General features: G+C 45.4%; 1 protein-coding gene across 4 annotated transcripts in view; it reads right to left on the bottom strand.

The window, feature by feature from the left end:
- Positions 1-20631, bottom strand: part of FBF1 (Fas binding factor 1) — a 612463-nt gene that overhangs the window by 94489 nt on the left and 497343 nt on the right. For all 4 annotated transcript variants that reach the window (XM_085616959.1, XM_085616957.1, XM_085616961.1 and 1 more), the window contains 2 exons: positions 15218-15340; positions 10637-10822 (listed from right to left, as the gene is read on the bottom strand). In XM_085616959.1, coding sequence (XP_085473085.1) covers positions 10637-10822; positions 15218-15340 — 309 coding nt within the window. The remainder of the gene's footprint in view (positions 1-10636; positions 10823-15217; positions 15341-20631) is intronic.

Genomic DNA, 20631 nt, shown 5'->3' with positions numbered 1-20631 from the left:
CATGTATTCTGCCTCTTTATGTCAGAAGTATCATGTAGCACAGGTAGAAGCATGGCTAGGATAATCAGGGAGAAGGACTTAATCAGCTCTCGCCACACACTCTGGCAGTAGGGTTTTAGGTCAAAGCAGTGCCATTAGATGTGATTAGGGTTACAGTGTGGTATGTATTTGTCTGTACTGAATGTAATGCCGGTTGAATAGGGTAAATTCACTTTGAAGACCTCAAAAATATTTATACTCTCCATTGGTCAGTAAGTGATCTAATTTTGTGATTCCCAGAGCCTCCCATTTCCACGCCTCCAGGTCCTTCTGATAAGCTTGCCTAGTCCGACAAAGGTACGAGTGGATCAGTCCTTAGAAGAATGGAGACTTACCTTAGTTGTGATCTTTGTTAGGGGGAGAGCTTCTTGTTTTGTCCAATTAATTTTGTATCCAGAGTACTGGGAAAATTACTCAATAAGAGACATAACTGTGAGAATCGAGACCGAAAGCTTCTTAATGGTTAAGAGAATGTTGTCTGCATACAGAAATAATTTGATAGGGGCAATGAATGAGAGTAGACCTGATCATTAATGAGGGAATGGCTGCAGACAGTGGCTCAAGGACTAAGACAAGGAGGACAGGGGACAATGGGCTGCCCAGCCCAATGGCCAGTTGGATAGTGATGGGTTCAGATAACTGCTACCCCCGCAGCTTATAGCTGGTATTGGTGCATCATAAAGCCAGCACACTTTACAGATAAAATCCCAGCAGAAACCAGACCTCTCAAGGATGCCGAAAATGTTATCTTGACTCTGTCAAAAGCCTTTTCTGCATCCAGCAGGAGGGTCCGACCCTCTGCCTGGAGGTCCTTTATGACCCAAAGATGTGATAGCGGGTGCATGTGCTTCATGGAAGATCTAACAGATATGAAGCCAATTTGCTATTCATGGGCTAGCAATGGTAGCACCATACCTATACTAGTAGCTAAAATCTTCAAGAATTTTAAGATACATTTTAATGAGGGATATTGGTCTATAGCCAGGGCATTCAAGAGGATCTTTACCAGCTTTAGGTAGTAGTGATACGATCTCTCTATTAGACAGGGCCACTCAAGGAGCCAGAGGTTTTGACTACTTAAAAACTTTGTAGAGCAGTGGCACTAGCAGAGGCTTAGCATTCTTGTTTAAGTCGTCCTGGATAACTATCTTCTCCAAGTGAGCAGCAAGTGCGAAGGTCGGATATAGCAGCTGAAATTTCCTTTACGGATATTTCGCTTTCAAGCAGAGCCTTGCTTTCTGCAGTCACAGATAGACATTTGGAAGGCTGCAGGAATTCTTCCAATATATAGCCAATGTATACGCTTGTGGGGAATCATTTAAAGAGTTATAGTAAGAAGTAAACCTGTTTACTATATCGGGTGTGTCAATATGGTACTCTAGGACAACTGGATGGACAATATATTTAATTGGGATTTCCTGTGCTTTAATTGTGCTGCAAGTAGACGTCCAGCCTTCTCCCCTCTTTCATAGTGGCTTAGCTTCAGTTTTGCCATACCACATTCTGCTGCTTGTGGGTACGATGTATTTAAGTCGTCATCTAAGTTCAGGTAGTGGTGTTGAGCTATATTGCAAAAGTTAGGTCTCTCTCTTCTTGTTCAGCCTAAACGCAAGCATGCACCTGGCCCTCTTAGCAAGAGCAGAATCTCTAACAAGGTCCCTCCTCAAAGTGACCTTCACTATAGCCCACAGAATCTGTGCTGACGAGAAATAATCTAAATTGAGTAAGCAACTATTTTTTTAAACATATTTCATTGATTGTCTTAGTACAACAAAGGCCATTATCAATGGTATACATCTTAAAAATGCAGAAGACATGTGAAGGTTTCCTAATGTCGATACATTCTAGCAAGTATAGCATGTATATATTCATTACATTACAATAGCAGCAGTAGCAATGAGTATGTCTGCATAATCAATGTGGTACAGGTGCGATAATAAAAAGGCGACCCCCCTCCCACCCACAACTAATAACCAACCAACAGTGTTCCATTCCCCTACCCCCTGCTTACAGACTCATTTCTTCTCCTTGCATGGCATTTCTAGTCAGCATAGGTATTCTAGATAGTGCTTTAACACCCTTAACAAAGTCATTAGACTTTCCCAATATAATATCGCGGTGTAGCACCCGGGTCGCTTTCTCTCTGCGTATCTAAATGTGTTAATTAGTGAGGTGCGTTAGCCTAGTGTATCAGTATGTCCGTAGCTATAAATTCCTTGAGCATCACATTCCATTCCAGTGAGCTAGGCTTCTTTCTCAGTCCCCTATTTTCTTCCAGGTTTATCTCCGTGCTTTCAGCTCTGCCCCATCTAACCACTTCATTATACCAGTCCTGAACTGATGGTGCCTTTGCAGCCTTCCATCTCATTGTGACTGAGCGTTTGGCCAGGATCAGTGCCAGGTTGGCGAACCTATTCTGTGGTCCTCCCTTCTTACACCTAGGGTTCAGTCTCAATATACAGTATTCTAGAGGATCACCTCCTCCCCCCGGAGATATGTCACTCAGGATTTTTTGCACCATTGTATTAAGTAAGCAACTAAGGACATGATTGGCAAGAGCCTTCTTGACTTCAAGGGTTTTGTATGCATTAGCCCTCATACAACACAATTCAGGAGGTGGGAGAGGCAGTTGGAAATCCAAAAGAAGATCCACTGCTGCTATCCAATGGCCCAGTTTGACTAGTAAGGGATGAGGCATTAAATTCCAGTCACACCCAGGATGACCTAGACTCTACTGAATTTGTGCATGAGTGTAGATAAACAGGAAAGGAATGCTCTTGTTAGATTTGGGTGCAGAGATGGTCCACAGGATGATTGTAGTGATCCCAAGATTCTGCGGTGTCTCCCAAGGATCATCACTCAACCCCACCCTGTTCAATACCTACGTGAATCCACTGGATGACATAGTCCACGCCCATGGACTCAACATCATCTCCTATGCAAACAACACCCAACTTGTCCTCTCTCTGACAAAAGACCCCACCACGTCCAGAACAAACTTCCGAAATGTCATGACGAACGTCGTCAACTGGATGAGGACCTACTACCTGAAGCTCTACACAGAAAAGACAGGGACGACACCTGGTGCTTGGAGCTCGGACCCGCACCCACCCCCATAGACCATGTCCGCAACCTCGGTATCATCCTGGACAGGAAACTCATTCCTCCGCTGGTTTCCACACCCTCTTCAAGTTGTACAAGATCTTCAGATGGATCCCCATCAACACCAGGAAGACAGTCACTTAAGCCCTTGTCACCAGCCAGTTGGACTACGGAAAAGCACTCTACACTGGGATCACCACCAAACTCCTCAAGAGACTCTAGACCATACAGAACTCAGCCGTCAAACTCCTCCTTAATCTCCCCAAACAGACCCATAACACACCCCACCTCAAGAACCTCCGCTTGCTCCCCATACAGAAGGGATGCCAGTTCAAGATGTTGACCCTCGCCTACATAGCCCTCCATGACCAGGGTCCAGCCTAAATCAACCACCCCCTGAGCTTCTACCAGCCCACCAGGCAACTGCACTTCACTTCACTTCCCTCGCCCATGTTCCCTGCTTTGCGCCGGAGCCACAGTGGAGGTCATTCATTCTCGTACCTCGCCACCAGGTCCTGGAACAATCTCCACGACAGCACCAACACTGGCGGACTTAAGGAAGGGACTCAAGGCTCTGCTCTTTGACTAGAGACCTACGAGACCTAAGTGCCTGGGCACCCCTAGGGGTGATTAGCTGCGCTCTATAAAAACTGATTGATAGTATCTATGATATGTAGCTTTGCGCATCCGTAGCGACATCTGTCCAAGTTTTCAATATCCGATAGAAGAGAATGGTGAATAAGGAAACTACTCCACACTTGTTGGAGCTGTACAGCTGCTGCTAATGACAAAACCCACCCAATCTCTTAAGTTTGGCAGATTCAAGTATGAATAGATATGTTCTCTGGAGTAGAACAGTCGGTTTTTTGTATAGTGGAGAAGGATCTGTAAGACTTTTTTCTTCTTAACATAATCGGATAGCCCATTTATATTGAAGGTTGCCAAACTTAAGGGTTTGTTTTTGGGGAATCGAGGAATGGCATATCCCATTCAGTGGAGACACATGACCTGAGCTACAGCGAAGCGTTGTAAATTAAGTAGTTAATCTGAGGCAGAAGGAAGAAAAGCAGTAAGAGCCCCTGTAGTATAAATACAGGCATGCATTGACAGGCATGCCAATAAAGTTAATACGTTTAGTAGGCTTGTGTGAGTTACTTTCAAATGTTCCTGGATGTGTTGAGGATAAACCATGGATGTATGAGGTGCAAGGGGAATAAAGGTTATATCAGGTAAAAAGGGTAAGGATTAAAAATATAATGGGTGAAATAATGGAGGGAGGAAAGGGCTAGTGATAAAATGCCTAAACTGTAATCTAGGAGCTGAGACCTATTGCCCCTGAACCACACGCCCCAGGGACCCTCACTGTAAAGGCAACAGTTATAAGGACAGGCAGTATGTTTGTGGGTTACCAAATGATCTGTTTGGTAATGTCCACAAGTAGAGTGCAGACCATAGACAATGAGGCAGAACATCACAAAATACATGCTAAAATACATTTGGTTAGGACATTTTACCCACATTGTAAGTGTGGCATACCAAATCTCACATCGGGGAATGCATGAAGACTCAGCCCAGGCTGATGTAGGACAATCCCTATGTAATGTGCATTCTAAAAGAGTTGTGAGAAGTGGGGGGAAGAGATACGTTGGCTCGAGTGTGGAAGTGTAATATGGAAAAGGAGGGAATAGTGTAAATTCCAAACCGGCATGTATGGGGTATTCAGATCAAGCATGAGTCAGCACAGTGATAATCAGGAGACAACACACAAATTAACAAGTTTCTTACCTTCAGTAACGCACCTTCTGGTAGAGACTAACTTGCTGCAGACTCCTTACCTATGGAATATTTCACCAGGCATCAGACTGGATCAGGAAACATTTCAGCACTCTTGCCGTTCCAATCTGTAAGTGACATGCAGAGCCTATTTAGGTGCCACACCTGTGTGCTGTCAGTTGCTTTTTGAGACTATCCGTGCCCCCAGACGCAAAGCCAAAAATCCAAATTAGTGTGACCATTTTGCAGATTTCAAGACTTGGGATCTTATTAGAGTCCATTTACAGAACGGGAAGGATGGGAGGGTTGGTAAGGAATCTGAGGCTAGGTAGAGTCTCTAACAGGAAGATAGTTACAAAAGGTAAGTAACTTGTTCTGATAGAGACTTCTAGCAGCAGATTCCTCACCTTTTGAATAGTTGCCAAGGAAGTATCAATTTGTAGGTTAGTCTGTGGATGAACCAAAACCAGAAAGTCCTGCAGTACAGAGCGGGCGAAATGCCCCTCTCTATGAACCTGGCTGCCCAGAAAATAGTGCTTCCTGAATATATGGAGGGACACCCACATAGCCGCCTGCCAGGAAAGGGACTACGCATGCCACCACAGTGGTAGTAGCTTTCGCTCTGGTAGAATGAGCATGCCGTCTTTCTGGAGGCTGCTACTTTGCCACTGCGTAGCAGATCTTAATGCAGAGCACGATCATGCTACAGATGGTTCCCTTCTGAACATCCTTGCCTTTTTTCGTTCCAAAAAAACACTGTGTTCTTTTGTGTGATCAATATAAAAGCTTAGAGCTCTCTTGGAGTCTAAATAGTGGAGTCTATTCTCATTAGAGGAGCGAGGTGAACCATAGAACGCTGGCAAGGTGTTACTTTCACGGAAGCGGAATGGCGTCACAACTTTGCACAAGAAAGATGTCCATATCCCAAAACCAGCTTGTCTGCGAAGGTGGCATATGGTGCATTGAGGGAGAGAGCTTGAAGCTAACTCACATACAGTGCCGATGTTATGGCGACGAGGAACACTGTCTTGAGAAGGCACGAGGAACAGCTGTGAAGTGCCTCACATCAGATATGCAAGGACCAAATTGAGGATCAACTGTGGCATGACAAAGGGATAGGGTGGAAACAAATGAAGTAAAGCTTTCAAGACTTCCATAACAACTGGAGACTTAAACAAAAAGGGCTGATCCAGTAACCGCAAAAAAAAAAAACAAAGGAGCCAAAAGGTACCCTTTCTAGTGTCCAGAAGAAAGCCTTGCCGGGCTAAAGATAAACCAAACAACAAAACATCAGTTAACTTTGCCTGGAGGGAGTCTATCTGCCAGGCACAACTCCAAGCAACACATTTTTCCCACTGACAGGCAAATACCGTTTTTATCAAGGGACACCTGGCTGCTAAGATCAAATCAACCACCTCTGGAGGAAGATTAAAGGTGTTCAGCTGTTGCCGCTCAAACTCCAAGCATGAAAGTGGAGATTTCAAAGGCCTGGGTGCAGATACCTTCCCTGCTGCTGCGAAAGCCGATTGTCCTGGACAGGCAGCCTGATCAGAGGACAGATGCTCAAGCCCAGAAATCTGGATGCCATACTCTCCATGCCCAATCCAGGGCCAGTAGGATGACTTGGGTCCGGTTGGTTCTAATTTTCTTAAAAACTCGGGCAGGAGTTGAATCAGCAGAAAGGCAGACAGGAGTTCTGAGTTCTACTCAAGGCAGAACTTGTCTCTGAGTGAGAGACGCCTCATGCAGAAGTGCTGATATTGGGCGTTCTCTGATCAAGCCAAGGTTCTCCCCATTCGCAGAAGAGACCTTGCTCGCTAGGTGCAGATGGCTGAGCTCATCTTTCTTGGCATTCAATGATGTTGCCAAGTGAATCACCACCAGAAAAAAATCCTTTACAGTCCAGACATTTCCAAAAGGTGCAGGGCCTTTAAGCAAAGAGATTGTGAGCCCACCCTGTCCTGTATGTTGCAGTAGAACATGGCAGTGGTGTTGTCCATGAACACCTGTACCAGCCTCCACTTGACAAATGGAGGGAAGGCTTTCAACACCAAGCGGTTGGTCATCAGCTCCAGAAGTTTGATTTGGAGTTGGGACTCCGCCGGAAGCCTCTGATCTCCACCTCTTCCAAATGGTCACCCCAAACTAGAAGCAATTGGTCACCACTGTCAGCTCTGTGAGGGGAAGCTGCCAACTCAATCACAGTCCTGTAACCACTACTGCAGATCTTGTGCAGTCCTCTCTGAAATCTGAACATTGTCTGAGAGATCACCTTGATGTTGGGCCCACTGAGAATTCAGATTCCACAGCAGAGCCCGCATATGCAATCTGGCGGGCTCACCAGCAGGATCAAGGAGATCATCAGTAACAGCAGCCTCAGAGTCAACCTCACTGAAATCCAGGACAGAAGCTGAAAGACTGGGATCAGAGCCTGAATGTCCTGGACTCACTTTCTGGAGGAAAGGCACGAAACCAAACTACGTCCAGAATGGCCCAGATGAAAGGGACTGCCTGAGAAGGCGTAAGGTGTGACTACGGCACGTTGATATTCAACCTCAAATATGACAGGAGATTCGCCTTGGTCCAGAGGTGGATGACAACTGCCTGTGATGAGACCGCTGTCAAAAGTCAGTCGTCGAGTGGCACTCCTGATCTTTGAAGGTGCACTGCCACCACCACCACCACCATCACTTTCGTGAACACCCAAGGGAAACTGCTGAGACCAAAGGGGAGCACAGCAAACTGAAAATGCTCCTGTCCCACCACAAACTGCAGATAGCGCCAACGTTTTTGCAGGATGGGTATATGGAAATATGTGTCCTGAAGATCCAGCACCACCATCCAGTCTTCAGGGTCAAGGGCAGAAAAGACCTGGGCAAGTGTGAGGATTTTGAATTTCTCCTTCCGAAGGAAGGCATTGAGAGGGCAAGGTCTAAAATTTGGATGAAGGATTGTGTCCTTCTTGGGCATCTTAAAGTAGCGGGAATAACACCACGCCTTACTTCTGGTGTGGGCACCTTCTTGATTGACCCTTCGGACAAAAGGGCTTGCACTTCCTGCTGCAAAATGGAGAGATCGCCATCTGTCAGTTGATGGGGGGACGGTGGAAGGGGCAGAGGCGAGAGAATGAATGCTATGGCATATCCCCACTGAACAATGTCTAGGACCCACTTGTGCGATGTTATGACCTGGCATCCCAGCAAGAAGCATCGGATCCTGACTCCCACCGAGTGCCTGTGTCCCGCTAAGGTTAAAAGGGTTTGGCAGGTGGGGCTGCATCGGGGTTAGTGGACTGGATGGCCTGATGACTTTGACCGCTGGGGCGATGGGCACTACTGCCTCTGTGCAACTGCCTTGTTGGGGTTGAACAGGGGCACCTCTGCCAAAGCCACAAAGTGAGAGGTAGGTCTGATGCAGCTTGCGAGGTGGGACAGACAAGCCCTGGGAACGTGTTGTGGCCCTAATCTCCTTGAACCACTTGACAGAGGAGTACACCTTGGCCTCAAACATGTGAGTTCTGTCTAACGGCATGCCCATGAGGGAATTCTGGACAATGCCCAACAAAAATGATAACTGGAGAACAGACTGTGTGGCTGCACAGTGAGTTAAATAGCATACCTCACCCCCAGCAGACTCAATGCCTACTTCCCTAACACAGCACACACTTAACCTAGATGCCAACCGGGAGTCGGGAGAGCGGTAATGACCGTTGTTAATGGGACACTGGTCGGAGTACTCTGCATTTTAAAAGATATCATAGAACGAAATATCAACTTGACACCTCTGACTTACATACTGGGGCTCTAGCCCGTCCTGACAAAAATTCTGTTTCATAGACCTGGCCCTGGTCCTAGCCAAGCGTTGTATAACTATGAAGGGGAAGGACCCCACCGGTTCACAGATAGCCAGATAGAGGACAGACCTTTTTAGATGGGCAGAATGGGAAGGGGGGTGCTCGTCCGAGAAGCTAGGAGGGGTAGGGAAACACTGGATACATGGGACAAGGGAGGCTATGACAGAGAAGAGTAACACCCCATCCCATGAGGCCCCCACTTGCATCGAGGCCTGAGACCCTAGATAATGGGATCTGGAACCACACCCCTCTAACCTGGTCAATGGTTGTGAGCCTGGACTGACACCAGACACTGGGTGACCCCGAAAGACAAAGGATGAGCCCTAAAAGGCCGACCCCTCTGGCACTGTGGCTACCTGCATCTCTCTCTCTCTCCATCTTATCAAGAAACACAAGACACTATGGGCACATGGGGTAGGGAAGGGAGGTAGTTGGGAGTTCTACAATGGTGGGATGGGATAGTGCAAAGCTAACAAAATTTGAGTTTAATAAATGACCACTGACATGCACTGCTGAATTGTAGTAACCAATGCTGCTAATCACAGGGACCATAGCCCGAAGCTTACGTTTTCTATCAATCTGCTGGATGTCTCATGCTCTGGAAAGATACTATGTCACAATTACTTGCTGACTGTATACAATCTCGGTAAACACTCACAAAAACTCAATAACATATGTTTACAAAAATATGGTTGCACAGTGAGCAATATAGAAGCTGGTTGTGCAGCAGATATCTGATGGAATAATTTTAAGCCCAACAGGAATCGACAAATAATGAGGTAAGACTGAGCTTTTCCATGTCATTTGGGTGTTTCTTAGGATTGACAACATCATAAAAAGACAAAGGCTACATGGATGAAGCTTCTCCTTAGACACAGAGGAAGTTGGCAGGCCTGCTATTTGAACCCTAGGGGTAGGGTCACAGGGCTGAATGGCCACATAGCAAGTCTGAGTGAAAAACTTCTCTTTAGCAGTCACTAAATGCAATTTCTGTTTCATGACAGAAAAACAGAAGTAATAGACTTTTACTCTAAAAATGCCATGACAGGACCCTTCTCCTGGTCGTTCAGTGTCTTTGCTGAAAATCAGAGGCAATATCTTTTTTTCTGGATTCATGTGAAGAGTGAAGATAATGCATGCTCTTAGTGTGTGAAACATCTATATAAATCGTTTTGCTACAGGAACAGTATTCCTTTACATATTTTTTTCCTGGCTTTCCCTAACATAGTGAAGAGGTTTATCTGAATCAGAAATCCACAAGCAAAATGAATAAAAATGCTATGCACATTCTTCCTTAGTGCAGATGAGGTGAAGTGAATCTAGAAAAAGGCAGGACTGAAGTAAAAAAGCCAAAATGGAACAATTTAGGAGCGGTGCTCCAGAAGGGTTGCCTCTCAAAAGATGTGGGATAGAAAAAATGTCAGTTGAATCCGCTAATGGAAACTGATCTCGATGTCTCTCCACTTCCTTGAACTGAGTTTGAACAATGATTTTTGGAGGCTACAAGTACAAGATGTTTGTTTTCAATGTTAATGGAGTGTAAATGTATACACTGACTACCAAGGATTACCAGCCCGCCAATGGGGAATATTTCATATATGTGAATCTATATGAGATCCAAATGCTGGAGACACACCCTACCCATTCTGTTTCAGAGGCACTTTTCTAGCATGAAACAATTGCTTACCTCGTCCCTGTGTCCTAAAAAGCGCAAAAGCAAAAAATTAGCATGGCATGGACTAGTGACTTCCCTAAGACTTGTCTGAGTCTGACATTTGGAGGAACCTCCATGTTGTCGGCCAAACTATTTATGTGCATGCACCTGCCGAAGGTGCTGCTGCACATCAGAAGGAGCATTTCCTTCTTTACCTTGGCGAAGCTCATGATGGCACCTTCCCGCTGCGAGTCAATCTGCAGAACACGACTGACATCCCGCTCTGCCCGCTCTTGGATGAGTTTCTGCTGGGTATGGAAATCGGACCACTCAGCAGCCAACTTCCGGCGTTCCTCTGCACACCTATGCATGACCGACTGCTGCTCCTCCAGCAGGGCACTCTGAAAGGTCAAGGAGAAAGAGTTAGTTAAGGAGAAACCAAAAATGTTAATAGAGAGAGCAAGATACCAGATATGGAGGGGAAGAGAGACCAACGATGGAGGAGTATACTAGGGGAAAAAAAGACTGAAAGCAAGGAAAAGCCAAAGTAACAGAAATGGAGTGAAAGAGCAAAAGAAAACAAGAGAACCAGAAAAAGAGAATAAAAGAGACTGGGTATGGGTCAAGAGAGGGAAGGAAGATATAAGAGACCTTGGAAGCAGGAGAAGGGAAATAGAAACAAGGGAAAAATAAATAAATACAAAGAAAGGATGACAAAAGACCAGGAAAAGAAAAATAGACAAGGGACAGAAGAAGAGAAAGTAGGGATGGGAGAAGAGACTGAAAAGCAGGTGAGGGAGAGATACCTAGGAAAGAGGAAGATAGAAGAAAAAAATGATACCTGGGATGTGAAACTGGAAATAGAAGATTAATTACTGCTTGATCGAAAGTACTTGCATAGCGCACACTGGTCAATAGAGTTCCTTGGAGCCCAATGAAAGAACCCAGGGAAGGTGGAAGTGAGACCAGGGATGCAGGGAGAGAGGCCACAGAAAAAAGCATAGAGACCATTGAAGGAGGAAGCATGACTAGGGAGAGAATCAAGGGATGAAGGGAGAGGGACAAGAAAAGGAAGACAAAAAACTAATGAATGAGGAAGAAACCATGAAGGAAGATGAGAAACTACAAGACCAAGGAAGGAGGAAGAGGGACTGGGAAAGGAGGGAGAGACTTGGCAGAGGAAATACTAATGTATGTATAGAGTGAATTGGAGAATAGGTATAGAGGGAAAGAGAGAACAGGAAAGAAGCGAAAGAATGGATATGGAGATTAAAGGAGTAGATGTGGAGAATAAGAGTACAGATGGAGGAATACAAGAAAGGATGGGCTGAGTTGGTTAAAAACAATGACAAAGGGAGGAGAGGAGTCAAAGAGTTGGAGAAGGGGAGAAACATGAAGGGACCATGGAAGCGACCAAGGAAGGAGTCAAACAAACTGGTGAAAAAGGAGGAGAGATCGCAGTAGGATGAAGAGGGATTCTAGGAGGGGAAGAGACCGGAATGGAGGGTGACTAGGAAATAAGGGCCATGAAAGTAAATTGAGAGAGGGAGGAATGGAAAAGGGAGAGAAAAAGGCCAAAGAAGGATGCAGAAAAAAGGCAAGGAGAAAAATAAAGTAAGTAAAAAATCTTTTTGAAGCGCACGAATGCCGAGGCGTCTTAGTGCTAGCGTACCATGAGTGATAAGCAACTGTCTACTGGGTTTGAATAGAAAAAAGCCAAGTTCTTAGTAATTTTGTAAAAGATGATCTGTTAGATTGAGATTTGAGGGTAAGGGGCATGGTAGTCCAGAGTTCTCACGCTAAGAAGGAGAACATTCTCCCTCCCCATCAAGCTTTCTTTATTTTGCGAACTGACACTAATTTGGAAGAAGATCTTCTGAAAATAAGCCAGGAGTAGAGGGGAAGGAGAAAGAATGGAGCGTAGAAGGAGGGAGCAAGTAAAGCTGGAGGTAAAGAGAGAGTGGGTATAGATGGAAAGATCATATGATAAGGTAAGGAAAAGAAAAGAGGGTGAAAGAGAAAAGATTTAAAAAAATGAAAACTGTATGCAGAAAAAACAAAGGCAGAAAGGTGCTTTGATAGCCTTTCATGGCCACAAAAGCAGTCCTGCAAACCAGGAAGAGAGTGCTAGGATAGTCCAGGACTGAGCTTTTCTAGCCTGTGGTAGTCAGTCAGTCAGTCAAAGCTTTTATTTCGGTAATAATACCATAAAAAGACATAAATACATATGTACATTTAAAACATGATTAAATAACATTGCGTAGAGTGTAATCCATTAAGACATTAAGACAATTTCCATAAAACATACACAGTAAAAACGTGAACTTTTCCGCGAAGAGAAAAATGTTAAAATTAATCCAGGGCCAAAGATATACACATTATACCTCAAAGTACTATGATGATGATAAAGATAATACTGAATCAGAAAGATGAGCGACAGAAGACAAAAATTTGGACCTTGCAAACCACATTGAGAGAAGGAATTTAGCCATTGCAAACACTATCAAAGGGGTGGTATCATATTTCAGAATTCTGAACACCTCCTTGTAGTCCCTGAGACCCCTAGACTTACATAACTGGATAATCCACTTTTTCCTTGCAGTAGTATATAAGGGGCAAAAGAGAACAACATGTAGCTCTGTTTCACAGATAGCAGAGCATAAGGGACACGAGCTAACGGGATCTACAACATTGCACCATCTGTGAGTGAGATCTCTCAACGGTAGCGAACCGTGTCTGAACTGGGTGTAAAGTTTCTTTGCCAAAGGTGGTTGGATAACGTCCAGGAAAACTTCAAACTGGGGACTACACTTAATATCCAGAAAGGTGTCAGTAAGCCTACCCAGGGAGGAATGGAGTAGGATACCCTTCCTATAAGATTTTAAAACCTCCCGCAATGAATTCTTCGAGAGTGAGCGGCAGGTCGCTTCCGGGGCGGACCATAAATTCCTCATCCCAATTAGGTTACAAAGGTTCTTTATGTAAGCAAGCCAAGGGATCTTATCCGATTTTCCCCTTGCCATAATGTCACCAAGATCATACCTGTAGCTTACCAACTCGGGCGTTGACCAAAGACGCCTCCAGAACTGCAGCGGACGGTTCCGGGCAATCTCCTCTATGGGAACCAGACCCAGATCCCATCTTAGAGGAATTAATGGGGTGCTGGCAGGTAGTTTCAACAATCTCCTGATGAAAGAATTCTCAATAGATGAGAGGGAAGCGGGGGGGAAATATCCCCATAATTCAGCACCGTAAAGTGCTCCTCCTCTCGCTTGGGATTTATAGATTTCCATGGGGGGGCCCAAAGGTTTAAAAGAGGAGTTATTAAACACCTTCAGGATTCCCCCCACTGATTGGGCTAATCTCAAATTTGCCTTCGCCAGATGGGACCCCCAATTCATTTTATCATTAAGGGTCACCCCCAAATACTCAAACGTGGCAACCCTATCCAACTCAACCTCTCCCAGTTTAGGATGGGGGCAATTAGATGAATTAGCACCGAAAACCATAAATTTGGTCTTCGAAAGGTTCAATTCCAGGTCCCTGATTTTACAAAAGGAACAAAAGGCCTCTAATGTACGCTGGATGCCCATGTAGGATTGGGATAACAGGAGCGTATCATCAGCGAACATTAGAGCCGGGACCTTACGCCCTGCCAGTACAGGGGAGTCCAAGTTAGCGGAGCGCAGTAGATACTCGATCAGCCCATTGATGAAAAGGGAGAAAAGGGTGGGGGCCAGGACACAGCCCTGCCTCACACCCTTCTCTACCGGAAATGGCCCAGAGATTTCCCCGCATCTCCCAAATCTCACCCTTGCGTAGGTGCCTAGGTGGAGGCGTTTGAATAAATGGCAAAGGTAGGGGGGGGCACCCATCTCTAGCAAGAGGGCCCAGAGTTTTTCCCTTTGCACCATATCAAAAGCGGACCGGAGGTCCACAAAGATCAGAAACAAATTACCAGCACCCATGCTGACTGTTTTCCAATAAATCAAAAGTAATCTAAATAATTGATCAATAGTAGAAACCTTGGCTCGGAACCCCGCCTGGAGGGAGGTTAGGATTTGTTGATCCTCCATCCAGAACTGCAGTCTGGATAAGAGGACTCGGGCGAAAAGCTTCTGTAAAACATCAATCAGGCTTATTGGGCGGTAGTTGGCTGGATCCAGTGGGGAAGATTTTTTGTGGATGGGTATAATTTCTGCACCCAGCCAAGTGTCCGGAATTCTAAGGCCCTGCAGAATAGCATTAAAATATACACATATATAAGGGGCCCAGATTTTTACATCACTTCTGTAGAGATCACCGGGGATCTTGTCAAGCCCCGGAGCTTTCCCTACTGATAGGGAATTGAGGGCCAATTCTATTTCTGGTATAGAAAAGAGACTAGTCTCAATTCCTTCCTGACACAACAGGTCCGTGGCAATATCAGTCCGTGGCAAGCCTGCATCGGTACCACCCGGGGGGTTAGTGACCGAGAAGAGGCGTTGGAAATGGGCGAGCCAGACCTCCTCGCTAAGATTGGGAATAATTGCAGGGGGACTGGCAACCGTGCCCGTTCGGACAATGTTCCAAAACGCCCTCGAATCACGGGCTACTAGAGCTTGGAGTAAATTTTGCCACCTTAGTACCTCCCACTCAGCTTTTGTGGTAGTCAAATTCACCTGCCTTGATTTACTCTACTCAAGCTCTACTTGCATTTCCAAGAAACCTGCCTTTTAGAAATTTTCTATTTTTCCTATAGACTGGTCCACTCCATACTATTCACCCAAGCTAAAGTAGCACTCTAACATCCTTACCTTTGCCCTTTCCAACTCCTCCCGCTCCATGCTTAACTGCTGGGTCATGACCCGTCTTTGCTCCTCCAGTGAGCGCTGCAGTGACTCTACCTTGGACTGTTCTGCATTCACTCTCCAGCGTTCCTACAGAAGTTAACATAGAGATGCAACATTTATTAGAGGAATTTTCATAATTAATTACATTTTAGTTCTGTATTTTCACATCCTAAGCATGCTTTATCTCTATAATGCTTGACACCATCATTTGCACTATAACACATGAAGAGCTACAACAGACATATAGCTCGGTGATAGGAGCTAACCCGAAAACATGTCCGATCAATGTGTGAAAGTAGGGTACTTAAATTTAAAAACACCACCAAAAAAAGAGGATCTTTTCACCTTCTGGGGGTTCAAAAGTTGGAGCAGTTGAAAAAGCTGTGTTCGCCATATATAGTCAACTGTTCTACTTGTGCACCTTTGGGACCCACTTAGATGGATCTAGTAACTTTCAGCACTGTTATGTTATTTATATTTGATATAGCGCACAACTCACCCGGGGACATCTCAGCAGTGTTGCAGAAGCAGGGATCAAGAGAAAGAGGAAGATCAGAAAAGGTGGGATTTGAGGAGTGTCCTAAATTTGTAGTAGTTTGCACATGTGCGAACTTACAGTGGTAGCTTGTTCCAGTAGTGGGGGGCAAGGTAGGAGAAGGCTTTTCCTCCACTGCGGGTCAAGCGAATGCGAGGAACACACAACAGGGCTTTATCCAGGGATCTTAGACCCCTTCCCTTTTAGGGTATTATAGGTAAGGCAGGAAATCTTAAAACGCAATCTTTTCTTCACCAGTAGCGAGTGCAGTTCCCTCAGCAACCGTGCAGAGGTTGTGCCTGATGGATGGTTAAGAACAAGTCTGGCTGCAGTGTTTTAACTGTCTGGAGTTTTGCAACGAGGGTCTCATTTACATCTGCTAGGAGGGTGTTGCCGTAGTACAACCTGCTCATTACTAAGGCTTGGACTAGAGTCTTGTGGGCAGAAGTTGGAAGGTAGGGGAAAATTCTGGGCAGAAGGCGCATATTATGATAGCATACTCCAGAGGTGGCCAAGATGTGCTCTCTCATGGTTAGTGCTTGGTCTATTTTCATGCCAAGATTTTTTTACTACTTGTTTGGGTACCGGGATGGAACCCAGTTGGTCAGGCCACCAATCGTCCGTCCATATAGAGGCAGCTGTTCCAAACAGCATGATCTCTGTCTTGTCAGCATTTAATTGGAGATAGTTCCTGTTCGTCCAGTCAGAGATGGCTAGCATGCCCAGGGTAAAACTGACCTTTGCTGCTGTCATGTCAGGGTCAAATGTAAACATCAACTGGGTGTCATCCACATATGAGATTATTTCAAAGCCAATATGCTTGGCATTGCTGGCAAGGTCCAGGATTGACTTACACGAACAGTACGGACCAAGGATGACGGTTTGGTATCTACCTTCCAAAAAATGGTGGAGCCATTTTAGTGCAAGGCCTTGTATGCCCATCTCTCACAGACTTTCCAGCAACCTTGTATGAGAGACTGTATCGAAGGCTGCTGAGAGTTGACTACGTCCAGCCGGCAACGCAGGGAATCAGTTACGGCCAGAAGCGCTGTTTCCGTGCTGTGGCCTGGTCGAAAGCCAGATCGGGAGGACTTGAGGATTTGATTGGATTCGAGGTAGGTAACTAGCTGTTTGTTAATTAGACTCTCAAGCTGGTTGCCAGAAGAGGTAATAGAGATATAGGGCGGTAACTGGCCAAAGATTTTTGGTCCAGGGCGTTTTTTTGTAGGATAGGACGTACACATGCCATCTTCCACTCAGGGGGAATGGAGCCTGTTTTCACAGAGCAATTAAAGATCTCTAGGATCGTCGGGGCAAGGTGGTTGGCCAACAAGGATATTATTTGGGGAGGGCAAATGTCCAAAGGGGAGCCTGACTTAGCTGTCGCCAGAGAGCAATGAATTTCCTCCAGGGTGAAGGGCGCAAAATTATCTAAGGTGTAGGGCGACTCCTTTAACTTAACTGGTCCCTATCGGGACTCATGGTTCCCACATCAGGCAAAGATGGGAGGTAAAATTGTGCATAAATGTGAGAAATCTTCGCCTTGGAAAAAGTTGGCCAGTGCGTCACAGAGTTTCTGGGATTCAGAGGAGGGATGAACACATGCCAAAGGGGGTGGTAAAGTTGTGGACCATATTGAAAAGAACTTTAGGGGAATTGCCTGCCTGTTCGATTTGATGAATAATAGCATTACGCCTTGCAAGTTTAATACTATGGTGGTAACAGGATAGGGCTTGTTTACACAGATCTCTGTCTTGAGGCTTTTTACTTCTACGCCAGCACCTCTCTACGTTCTTACACCATGATTTTTCTATTTTTACCTCAGAGGAGAACCAGGGGGCCGAAGGTCGCTGTTTGGAGGGGCGATGGTTTTATAGGGGATTGTGGCATCCAAAGCTTTACTTAGGGCGGTGTTGAAAGACTTCAGTAGGTTGGTGACACGTCGGGGCTGTTTAGCAGCAGACTGGGGAAAAAAGCATCTCTGAAAACTTCAGGAGTAAGTCGATGCCATGGTCTTTGAGTAGGAGGTGTGGGTCTACTGTTTCTCTTTGTGGTGGATGGATGCAGAGACTAAAGATAGAAAGTAATAAAGAAATGGTCAGACCAAGTGAGAGGAGTTGGTGCCTAACATTGTAAAAGTTCAGTGTTAGAGAACAGCAGATCGAGAGAATGGCCTGCTATGTGTGTGGGTCCTCTGGCACGTTGGGAGAGTCCTAGTGTTTCCAAGTCCTCTAACAGCTTAGTGACTTCGGAATTGGAGTGGTCTTCCCCATGGTAGTTGAAGTCACCTAGGAACAAGAATTTGTTGGAGGCTAAGACATGGGTGGCTAATTCTTCCACCAGCTGTTGACTGAAGTTGGACTTGGATCCTGGGGGGCAGTAGATAAGGGCACCGCTCCAGGTGTCAGTAGCAGGGAAGTTTATTTTAAAGATACCCATCTCTGAAGAGTCAGAGATAGTAGCTGTAATCCAGTTTACATTAATTGTATCTTTAAAGGCTATAGCAATGCCCGCCTAGTTTTGGACCTCTGTCCAATTTAATCAATTTGTAATTATCCGGAATGGCTAGTGCTACAGCTGGAAGGTTGGATCGGCTCAGCCAAGTTTCTGCCAGGAAACAAATATCTGGGGACTGAGTGGTAATTAAATCCCATCTCTCATTAGCATGTTTGGCTAGTGACCTTACATTACAGAGGAGGCATTTTAGGTCAGTCCTGGCACATGTGGCACAGAAGTCAGTCCCTGTGTAGTACCCAAGTTCATTGGAATTTTGAAAATGACAATTGAGACAGGCTACAGGGCCATCAAGATTTGAGGGGACATTGATAGAGCATAAAAGTTGTTGAGGGCACCGACGTTGATCGGCACCCTCAATTTATGAAGGGTAGCCGAAGAGTAATGGTAACTTTTATTCGGTCCAGTATAGCTTACCCTAGGAGATCCAGGGGTCCTGGCGATGTTCAGGTAATGGACGGGTGCAGACAAGCTTGGCTTTGGTGCACCAGCGGCGCGCCCTCTGGGTGCCCAGCCTGGCATTGGCTTATATGGCCCAGTACACTAGAGCGCTAACCACCGTCACCGCCGGAAATGAGTAAAATGCTTTCTCCGTACAATCAGCAAGTAAAGCTGCGGCAGACCGGAAAGCAATGGCCCCCTAACGGGAGCGTGCGATTAGGTGTGAAAGTACAGTAATTAAAACAAAGGCGCACATAAAACAGGCAGTTTAAAAGCTTTGTCAGCACAATGCTAAATGCTTTAGCGTGATTACAACTGCAGACACAGTACTACATTACAGTACAGCGGTAAAAAGCAACCTGGAAATGGCAGCAGTAACACAGCGGATCCTTATCCTGGCAGGCATAAGTGCAAAGCTGTCTGACTCTGCTTCTAAGCCTTCTGTAGAAGAGCTGTTTTTGAAGGCTGTCTCAGCTCTGGTACCAGGTATGGTGTTGGCACCTTTCATCTCACCACCTAAGAAGAAACCAAAGTGGGTGTCAGCTCAGTGGCACCATTTTCGGGGTAAGGTGAAACGCCTTTGGGCCGTCTGATTTCATTTTGAGGGCTGCTAAGAAGAAAATTGCGTCTTACTTAAAGACATCAGATTTTCCAGATGTTCCAAAGTTCAGATAAGTATATCTCAAGAGAAAGGAAGACTTGTATCGTTTTGGAGCATTTATTATTTTCTTTCCTAATGGACCTCCTCAGGGTTTTGGTGGGGAAGATGATGGGCCAGCTTCACAAACTGCATTTTGTAGTACGTTTTGGAATACTAAAAAATGTACTACAAAGTGCTAGTTATAAAATATGTGCAGCTTTTTCTTCTCCGCATTACCTATACTTATGTGTGAAGCATTTTACGCCCCAACTGAGGAGTTTCTACACACATAAGTATACATTTTAATAGTAAATGTGGGAGGAACAAGAGGCAGTCCATGGAAAAAGGGACAGACTTACTAGAAAACAGGATGGGATTAGGGAGGAATAAGAGGGGTTTAGGGAGGGATGTCACCCGCCACCCACACATGAGTAAACCAACTGTTATACATATGGGGTGGAGACATGCATCTTACACTTTTGTAGTAGACTTACACTCGGAGTTTGTGAATACCGGAAAGTAGCAAACTTACTCAAAAGTGTAATTTACTCAAAAGTGTAAGTTAACTTTGAGAATCAGGCCCATGGTTGTGAGCTGCTGGCCTGGTATATGATGTCCACTAATGTAAGTGGGCACCTTGCACCAGTCCAGACAATCCTCATGGTGATTTAAGAGGTCTTAGACAACCTTAGAAAGCTCTCTAAGTGGTAGCTGTGGTGAGCAGCCTTCAGGCTTAGTCCAGAAGGAGTGAAAAGCAGCTTGTTTTACCAGAATGCAATCTTATAGTAGAGATTAAGTGAAAAGAACCACACCAAGTATTTATAAAAATATGTATTTATTACATAATACTCTCTAGAATGTTCAAGTATCTCCAACACGGAGATAAACACAATACTTTAGCAAAGAAACACAGTAAATAGCACGAAATACACAGTGGCCCCAGGGGGGAGGGGTGGGGGACCAAACCATTTACTAAGAAAGTGGTATAAGAACCACGACTCGAGTCAGGACGATGTCGAGAGGATGTAGAAACGCTGGGGACCCACAGAACCACCCAAGGCAAGTAGATAGGAACCCCACTGAGAGAGTGTGCAGTGTGAGTACACAACTGCATGCTCTGTACAATTCAATAAGCAAGTCGCAGTTAGATTTTTAAAGATCAGTGCCCTTCCCAGAGGACCCTGAAGAAACTCCTTGGGAGTTAGAAGGTTGGAGAGCCACCCCACCTGTGGATACCATAGTACCCAC

Source organism: Triturus cristatus, chromosome 7 (assembly GCF_964204655.1).
Source record: "Triturus cristatus chromosome 7, aTriCri1.1, whole genome shotgun sequence".
NCBI classification, from domain to species: Eukaryota; Metazoa; Chordata; class Amphibia; order Caudata; family Salamandridae; genus Triturus; species Triturus cristatus.
This window is presented reverse-complemented; position numbering and strand designations above follow the sequence as displayed.